The sequence below is a fragment of the Polistes canadensis genome, unplaced genomic scaffold (assembly GCF_001313835.1).
Source record: "Polistes canadensis isolate GaletaPanama2010 unplaced genomic scaffold, ASM131383v1 scaffold_256, whole genome shotgun sequence".
In the NCBI taxonomy this organism is placed as follows: domain Eukaryota; kingdom Metazoa; phylum Arthropoda; class Insecta; order Hymenoptera; family Vespidae; genus Polistes; species Polistes canadensis.
Genome location: NW_014569803.1, coordinates 166,759 through 176,792, shown reverse-complemented (window position 1 = coordinate 176,792; position 10,034 = coordinate 166,759). Strand labels below are relative to the sequence as shown.

The 10,034-nt window shown below is 31.6% G+C and overlaps 1 protein-coding gene across 1 annotated transcript in view; it reads left to right on the top strand.

The window, feature by feature from the left end:
* LOC106790703 (piezo-type mechanosensitive ion channel component) overlaps nucleotides 1-10,034 on the top strand; it is a gene marked incomplete in the record, with an annotated part of 29,602 nt that overhangs the window by 11,086 nt on the left and 8,482 nt on the right. Inside the window, 19 exon segments of the mRNA XM_014755797.1 lie at nucleotides 353-784; nucleotides 1,594-1,716; nucleotides 2,222-2,272; nucleotides 2,705-2,816; nucleotides 2,917-3,026; nucleotides 3,116-3,382; nucleotides 3,473-3,799; nucleotides 4,127-4,272; nucleotides 4,359-4,505; nucleotides 4,588-4,718; nucleotides 4,807-4,949; nucleotides 5,021-5,197; nucleotides 5,296-5,812; nucleotides 5,904-5,999; nucleotides 6,101-6,543; nucleotides 6,629-7,034; nucleotides 8,601-8,663; nucleotides 9,239-9,384; nucleotides 10,009-10,034. Coding sequence (XP_014611283.1) covers nucleotides 353-784; nucleotides 1,594-1,716; nucleotides 2,222-2,272; nucleotides 2,705-2,816; nucleotides 2,917-3,026; nucleotides 3,116-3,382; nucleotides 3,473-3,799; nucleotides 4,127-4,272; nucleotides 4,359-4,505; nucleotides 4,588-4,718; nucleotides 4,807-4,949; nucleotides 5,021-5,197; nucleotides 5,296-5,812; nucleotides 5,904-5,999; nucleotides 6,101-6,543; nucleotides 6,629-7,034; nucleotides 8,601-8,663; nucleotides 9,239-9,384; nucleotides 10,009-10,034 — 3,863 coding nt within the window.

Below are 10,034 nucleotides of genomic sequence, written 5' to 3'. Positions count from 1 at the left end.
TAGATAAAAGAGTGCACTTTAATTTAATATAAGTTTCATTAAAATCTATTTGCTAAAAGTATAAAAAATATTTACCAAAACTTTTCAAAGAAATTGCAAAGATGCACAATTTACAGCATTGTAATGCTTTGACGGTAACATATATATATATGATATTTTTAGGTGCAAAAATATATATACTTTGTTATATTAATATAATATTTGCATGAGACACATATTGCATCAAATAATTGCAAGAAATTAAGATCCGTCTAAAGATGATTTTGTTAACCAATGATAAAACCGTGGTAGCGAACGCTTTAATAAAACTCATAATAAGATTAAAATCAATTGAAAAAAATTCGTCATACAGATAATCAATTTTCTTGGTCGTATCGGCACGTACGTAGTTCTTGCTTCTTTGTGCTGTACCGCATCCTTAAAACCATCGGTTGAAGGTGCATTCTACTTTCTGGTATTTCTTGGTACTGCAACGTGGTGGGCTTGCAATAAGGAATTAAGAAAAGGTTTTGCAATTCTATGCAAAATCGTTATGATAGTAGTGGTCGTTCATATTGTAGCCCTACTTGGTTATCAAAATCAGTGGCCTCAAGAATTAATACCCGTCAATAGCACGTGGTCTCGTTATTTTGCATTGACTGCTATTTATCGTACTAATTGTACCCGACCAAATTACGTGGAGTATGCAGATGATACCGATTGGCTACCTTACGGATACGCATTGAGATTATTCTGGCTCTACTACGTTTTGGCTCTGCAATCACAATTTCTCAATAAAAAACCAGTAAGTCATTATAATTATTAACGCAACGTTTTTAAATTGCCAATAGGTTTCGTTTTTCCAAAAAAAAAATAATATTAATTCATTAAATCAAACACACGCGTGTGATTATTAATTTATTCATTATATTATTGAGATAGTTTTACTTTATAAATTTGGATTCTATTTTATGGGGAGGTGGTTTAGCAGCATTTGTGTATTTAATTTTGAAACGAAACCTAAAGGCGCTTAGATTTCAAATATTATTTCCATGAAGATTATATATTATATATTTATTTATAACAATCAACGTGTTTAATAATAAAATGATAATGTACAAAATTGTCAAATAACATTACATATGCTTGAGCAATTTCGACTAACAAAATAACAAATCTAGCGGAGACTCGCATTAACGAATTCGGTTAACATCGATGTCTGGTATACTTTATTAGCTTTTTCATGGACACAGTGTGAATATGGTTGTTGAAATAATACATTAGGTGTCTGTTACATAAGTCATATTTAATCTATTACGAATAAAAACAAAAAACAAAAAGTAAATTAATAATTTTGTAATACGACAGATTTATACAAATTTTGTATAAATAAAAAACAAAAAGTATTATCGCGTTGAAGAAAAAAAGAAAGAAAAAAAATATTGAGATAACTTTATTAATAAATGGATAATAGTAATCGTTTAAAAAAAAGAAATCAGAATGCAGTGAATAACAGATAATGACACGACAAGTGTGTGTAACATTACATTTTAAATCGTATTTGTTTCCTACTTTTAAAACCGATAAGTAGCTTTTACTAACGAAGCTTTGCAGGCAAAGAAAGTGGCACGATTAAGCGGTAAGCTCGAGAACTTGGACACGCCATTGTCCAGGCATGTTTCGATTCGACGAAGAACACCATCCCAAAGATGGCAATCCGCACGACGGAAGGCTCGCGTAAGGAATTTTCCCTGCATGAGCCAAAGCTATTTAAGCCTAAATATATCTACGTGTTCAATATAAGAATGTGTCTTGCATGATTGTTAAATTTATTTCATTATTTTTATCATCGAACAAATTTTTGTCGTCACGATTTTGATTATGCTTCGCGAAAAAATAAAAATATTCTTAATTTATTTGATTTATTTTTATATTATTTATCGTTTTTCTTTTTTTTTTCTGCTTGTAACGCAAATACAACAATTATTTTGATTTTTTACTTGAGTTAAAGAGACCGTAGCATTTTGCGGGAAAATAAATTGGACTCTGTATGCGTTTGTATATATGTGTATATTATATATTCAAACAATCATCATAGTTATTCGCTAAATGATTCGGTCTCTTTTGAAAACATTTCGAATTTTGATTTGCTGTGGCCTTACAGATTAATGGTTGTTCCTTAACGCTGAGCAATACACTTTTCCGTTTGGATGCTGCTATGTTTAGTTTGCCATTGTTTTAGAGGCCGATCGTTGATGATACATCGATGATACTTCCCAACGAGAGGACACCCGTACGTATATCGTTCAAATATGCACGAGTATTTCAATAATTATTCATTTTTGAATCTTTCAATATATATTCCCTTATATATCGTTTACATAATGTACGTATATATATATATATATGTATGTTTGAACAAAAATTCTTCTTGCCTATTTTTTCTTTACGTATAATCGTTTTATTATTCTTATTAACACATTGGTGTAAACACTTAACTTCACTTATTTCATGTGATGATTTCTGCACGCAGATATTTAACCCAATAATAATTTTGCTTTATATATCGACATTCATTCAAACACAATTACAAATATATATAAACAATATTTTTTTATATATACATTGATTTAATTTAATATATATTGTATATATTTATCTATAGTATAAGTAAATGAATGCTCATTACGTATAATAGAACATAGAATTGTTATACGTTTATTAGTTGATGCGTTTTGGGTCTGGAAGAACAGGACTTCTACAAGATTCAACTGGCAGCGTTATCATACAAGATGGTCATCAAGATGACAATATACAATTACAAAATCTTGACGATGGTTTGTCATTTTTCATATTTCAATATTTCATACAATTTCTCTCTATCATCGTTATTTATAATAATAATAATAATAATAATAATAATAATTAATTATACAGGTGCACCTGGAGATAGTCCTGGAATTTTGGAACATATCATTATGGCTGTATATTCGATATTTCAATTGATAATTAATTCTTCTTATCTCGCTACGAATATTATCATGATGGTAAATATTAATTCTAGAATCAAATATTAATAATATAATTTAATTTGTAATTCGTGTTAATTTGATATATTAATTTTGTTTATATTCAGACCTGGAGTATAATGTATCACAGTTGGACAACCTTTGCACTTTTACTTTGGGCATTAATTCTATGGATGGTATCTAATAAACGTGCTTCGATGATGAAATGTTCACCCTTCATCGTCTTTTATTCGACCCTTTTGTTACTTGGGCAATACGTTTACAGTATGGATTTGACCGAAGAAGAATTGCCGACTGTGGTTAATGGTATCAAAATATCTGAAATAGGATTCAGTAAAGCACAAGAACTTAGCCGTTGGCATTTGATTGTTAAGGTATATTTGAAATAAAATAAATGAACAAACATTGATAATTTTCTAATAGGAAAATATAATACTAACAGAGATTCATATTAAACTTTATAGTGTTCGTTCATGTTGATATTTTGGATTACTATGAGACAATATACAGCAGAATGGAAACAACAGAGACAATTGTCAACTTTGAGAGACATTGTCGCGCCTTTACACGTCTCAGTTTCTACAGCCACAACAGCGATGAATCACGAAGTACCAGAAGTTAAAAGCAAATTTATGAAAGACGTTGGTATCATATTAAAACAACTATTGACTAAATTCTGGATCGCCGTTGTAGCTATTACTCTGTTCATTTGCGGTATTACCGGTGAACGAATGACAGTTTTCAGAATTATTTACATGTCCTTATTCCTTTTCTTCGTAATTACATTCCAGGTGACTCATATTAATTTATATATCTATATACATGAACATATACACATATGGGGTATCTCAAAAGTTGCTTTACCGAGAAAATCAAATCAATCAATAATTTATTAATAGAATTACAATATTTTGTTTTTCATTTCAATGCATAAATCTCCAATTGCAGTATTATTTAAAAAAAATATGAGCCTGTTATTATATGCCTCCACTTCCACACTTGCCAAAAATTGTCAATTCGATAAAATTACTTTTGGGACACCCTATACATTGATTACACATTGCGATGACGCTTTGACTTAAGTAAGATCGTGAATAATCAATTTGTTAATTTATCAGATGTCCTGGTCAATATGGAGAAAAATAATGTATACTTTTTGGATAACTGTAATTGGCTATTCCATAATCATGTTAATCCTTGTATATACCTATCAATTTCAAAATTTCCCGACATATTGGAATTATTTGGGTATAAACGAACAATTGCAAGTATTCCTATTTATTTTTCGCAAGCCATTATTATATATAATTTATTGTTATTTATTATAATTATTATTTTCTTTTTTTATAGACAAATGGACATTGGTTTGGAAATATATGAAACCAAGGATCTGTTTGTAAGACTATTGACACCAACATTTTTCGTTATTATCACGGTACTTCAGATGCACTATTTTCATAATGACTTCTTACAAGCAACGACTATCGATAAACTCGGGTTTGTAATAAAACCTATGTTTATTTATTCCAAATTTTTTGTCAGTATTCAAAAATAATAATACAATTAATTACTTTCTTAGACCAGAAAGTGCTTTTAGGCGAACAAGTCTCGGACATAGCCCTAGTTTGAACATTTCTATGACTTCACCTACAGATGTTATTCTAGGAGAAGAGGAAACATCAAATATGTATACTTTAAAACAACTCAAACGTAAGTTAATGTATATTGAATCATTGATAAATGATTACGCAAAAGAAAAGATAGAACACATTAAAACTTTACCATGTATTTTTAACAGGAATGTCAAGACTGGAAAGAATTGAACTTATACGAAATTTAATGAATCATTTAGTTCATTTTTACAATTATAGTTGGTTATTCCTTGAGATTCACATGCAAAAAATCATTTTTATTTCTCTAATTCTTTTATGTGTCAATGATGTAAGTTAAACACATCCTATATATATGCTCTTGCTATCGCGTATAAAATATTTCATTATTTTTATTTTCAGGTGTGCGCAATAAATTTTCTTTTTGTCCTTGCTGTAGTAATAGTAATTAATTTCAATAGAAACATACAAATTATGTCGATCAACGTTATAGCTGCCGTTATTGCACTTTTAATGGTAACCAAAATGTTGTATCAAATAAAATATATTAATCACAATAATTGGAACGTAAATTGCACAGTAAGTAAATCATAATCAATATAGTATATTAAATGATTATTTATTATAATTGATTTTGGTAGCAGTATTGTTAAATAGATGGAATTATTCGCTTATAGAGAGGATTTAACGAAAGTTCAGAAAAATATGTTGGCAACGACACCATATATAACATCGCAGAATGGTTTGGTATTAAAAAAGGTGAACCAGGGCATCTTGCAGAATTGTTGAAGGGATACATTGGTATTGTTACAGTAACAACCTTAAGAAAAATCATTCGAATTCGACAGTGGTTTTATCGAAGTGCTAAAGGGGAATCTTTGGAAACTCCTCAAGTCATGTTTCCAAGTATTGGCAGAGTAGACGCGGACAGGGGTATACCAGAATGTTTGAAGTTCCTCTTTAATTATGGATTTTATAAATTCGGCCTTGAGATGTGCCTTATCGGAATTGTTACTCTTATTGGCATGAGACTCGACTTTTACTCCGTTCTTTATGGTTGTTGGCTTCTATTGTTCTTCCCATTAAAGAGGAAAACCGTTTCTAGGATATGGCCGTTCTTTAAAACGTTTGCTATAGTATCATTGCCCATACAATATGCTTTGGTGGTAGCACCGCCTACGTGGCTTTGCATAGGTAATATACTTTGAAGAACAATTGTTTTCTGATTGAATTACACTTATCGATTTAACATAGTATATTATTTTTATTTGCCTGTGTTATATAGAATATCCTTGGAATCGTTCGGAAATGTTACAAAGATTGCAAGAATGGATGTATTTTCCAGATCCGGATTATCCACCAAATCCGAAAAAATTAATCTGTAGGTATAGATTCGTATATTGCAATAATTAAATCGTAATATATTTAAATATAATGTTATATTCGTGATTATATCTCTAACTTGTTTTTTTTATTGTTTAGGTGACTTTTTATTACTAATGATGATCGTTCGACAAAGTCTTGTCTTCAGTATTGAACAAAGAAGCATAATATCCGCTCGAGAGTTCATAGCGGGTCATAACTTTTCTGTTTTCCAAAACATGGATAATCCGAATTTTATGAATCCTGTTAAAGATTACGTCTCTCATATACACTCTTGGTTAGATGTATTTAAACGGGGTGTTATGATGAGTCTCATGTGGATCACTCTTTCTATTATGTTCTTGGCTGGAACCAAAAGAACTAATTTGTTTTCTCTTGGTTATCTTATCGGTGCCTTTGTATTCCTATGGCAGGGTAGCGATTTCTATTTGAGACCAGTTAAAACAATACTCAAATGGTGGAATATGTTACTTGGTTATAACATCATTGTCATATTTTCTAAATCTTTACTACAAGGTGTTGGCTGTGTCTTGATACACGAGGTAACATTTTTTATAATATCGTTTATTTGTTACTTTTCATAAATGATTTTCAAGAATCAAGTAATAATGACGAAGAATTTTTTAGCTGCAAAATTCTGCCTGCTGGCTAGTCCAATTACTTGGTATTGCCTGTCTTAAAAAATTCCACAGCGCAACGAACGATATGGGAAACGTCGGAGAGATTTGCCAAGTACCTAGAGAAGATATCGGCATGGTTTGGGATGGATTATGTTTCGGCTTTCTTTTGATGCAAAAACGTCTCTTTAAAAGTTATTATTTCTTCCACATCGTGGATGAAACAAAGGCAATGAGTATATTAGCATCGCGAGGAGCTGAACTTCTTGAAGAGTTGCATCAGAAACGCATAAGGATCCAAGATAACGTGGAAAAGACTGTTCTACAGAAACTCAAACACAAGATGGACAAGATCAAAGCTAATCAGAGAAAAATTCAGGGACCGTCATATAGAGAACCTCAAACCCATAAAATAGGTAAGAGAATGTTTCTTTATTATAGGCAATAATTATTAACATTTAAATACGTTCTAATAATAGGATCGATTAATTAGATTAATATAATTCGTTTGAATATATCGAAAGAGAACGGTACGACGTTAAAATTATATTATACAATATTATTATATAAATTCGTTGTAAGGAAATGACACATTTCAGAAGAGGCAACAGTCAAAATCAACTATAATTCTTCAGCTATAATTCAACTTGACAAGAAAAATAATATTAATTAGATATCCCTTTTTGTCGAGACCTTACCAAAAGCATTTCCGTGTTTGTAGTTTCGAAGAATTCAATTTCATTCCTTCGAAAAATCCATTTTGTCCTTTCATTTTCATTTGAAGCCAATGCAGGTTTATATTCTAGTGAGCCGAGTAAGTGAAACGCACATTAAATTCGCACCTTAACTCGAAGTATCTTTATTTAATGCAAACAAAAAAGGGGAAGCACCTTTGGCGAGGTCTTCCAGCGTGAGTTCGTGCGTTTCATCGGGTCATACTCCACCTCAAGGTTATCAGACGCCAATTGACGAGGACAATGATGAACCACCTCCGTTGACGCCAAGAGCCGCGTCGCTTTTGCAAGCGCCAACACCGAATTCGGCGATCATGACAGTGAGCCTTGAGGCTTATCTCGAGCCCACTCGTATATCATTTGGTTCTCCACCGAGTAGTGAGCTGAATCCACGTGGGCCTTCACCTGATGAAACTTTCCCAGTCTTCTCTCCTCCGCCTTACGATCAACCTCTTCAAGATCGTTCGTTGACTTCCTCAACAAGACATCATCGACGTCAATCCAGTTTCATCGGTCCACCCTGGATGAACGGATTGCAGACACCGAGGCAGTCCATTGTTTCAACAGCCTCTCGTTCCCCGCACTCTCATCACACATGTAACGACACTCCAGGAAACAACGTCCTCGTCGTCGTCAGTCTGCTACGATGTGTCCTGTACATAAGCTTCCACGCTCTAGCACTTGTTAGTTCGTCTTATCCATCACCACTTCTAATACCTCAGACCAATTTCTTCTTCTCTACATTATTGTCTACTTTCGTTGCATCCTGTAAAATAATGCGACTGTTAGGACAATGCGATCGGTAAACAGCAGTTATTCGATTACAAAAGAAACTCTACCTTTAGGAAAGAAAATTGCACTCAACCAATGGATGATATATATTCGATTTAAGTAGAATTTCATTGGGTGTTACCTGTATAATAATCGTTGCATGAATTACGATTCCAAAATCGATTCATAGTGTGACAACTCTGTCTGTCATTTTCATAGGATGCATTTTTAGTTGTAGTATCATTTAGAGATCACTGATCGACTAGTAGATTTATTTATTTATTTGTTCATTCATTCATTTATTTATTTATTTATCTTCATCGTTATATAATATTAAATATTTATATTTTGTTCATCGTTTCTTTTGTTTTTTTTTAACGAACGAGATTTAAAATTATCACAAGGGTCTTCTGACCCTATGTCGAGAACTTTTTACATCACTTTTTTCATCAATATTATTTATCTGTGTTTTGTTAGATACTCTTTATCCAGGGACACGGCCGTTGTACAGAGTTCGCGCTCCAAAGACCAACAGAGAGGGTAAATTAATAATTTTTACAGCTTAACTCTGGGCTTTATTTCCGGCTTAACCGATGTCCTTCTCTGATTTAACCACATTAAATTATTACAGGCAGTACTTGTATAACTTGTACATATAACAGCTTTATCTAACTGATGTCTCGCTAATTATTGTTATTACATTAATAATTAATTGTACAATTAATTCTGTACATTATATATATGTTACTGTCTATGTAAGAATATTAACGAACAAAATATGAATATAATTCAAATTAATTGTAACGTAAATTATATTATATTTGTCTCAAAACAAATCAGATACAATTTGAATATATTATCATCTATGCAAATATATATATATATTAAGTAAATGATTACTACAGAAAAGCATTGAAAGAGTTATTCGAACAATTGAACAACTAATTTCAACAAAAATTGATCTGATTTGGTTTAAATTATAAGTAGCTTCCGTTATTATTTGCTTAATTTAGAAATTTAAGAAATATTCGTACCGAATGCATGGCTTTAATTTCTTTTAAGCTAGTATCAATGTAGTAGTATAACAGTAATAACATTATTATTTTTCTAATCAGCCATCAGGTCAGGTGACTATTACATGTTCGACGATTTGGATGACGACGATGTAACCGATATTGTAGCCGATGCCGAGGCAGAACGAAAGGAAGATGAAAATCGTCGTGAACAAGAAATAACTGGTAGAAGAATGACAGTAGCTGAGGTACATTATTTCAAATCAATTTAAATGATAATATTTTGGATTGAAGGAAAGATTTTACTAACTTTTTCTTTTTCCCCACTTTGTTTATACGTCCAAAGGCTACGATTTGCTGAAAAAAGAAAGAAAGAAAGAAAGAAAAAAAACGCTCGTATAGAAATGAAAATGTAATAATCAGCTTGACCATATAAGAAACAAAAATGAAGATTTTGAAATCTCTATGAAATATTAACATTTTCTAACGCCACATAAAATGAAAAATGTCATCAGCAAACTCGTAGCTTGATTATTTGCGTTTTTACCTGCCCAATTGCGTAACTACATACATTTTATTATTACATGTACGCATACGTTTTCATGTTTTTCCCTAATTTGATTATCCCCCTCATACATACATACATACACACATGCGTACGTCTGATATATCTAAAAAAAAAACAAAGAACAATGCGTCCCCTGACACACACGATAATTAAAAAGTATATTTATGCTCTTCTTCTTCTTCTTTTTTTCACTTTGAGCTTATTCTTGGGGAAAGAAAGAGAGAAAGGAAATAGAAAAAAAAAAAAAAAACAAAAAAAACAAAAAAGGGAAAGAAAATGACGCGTAAGTGTGGTGTCCTTGCAGCTGATGGATACGCTGATTAAGACAGA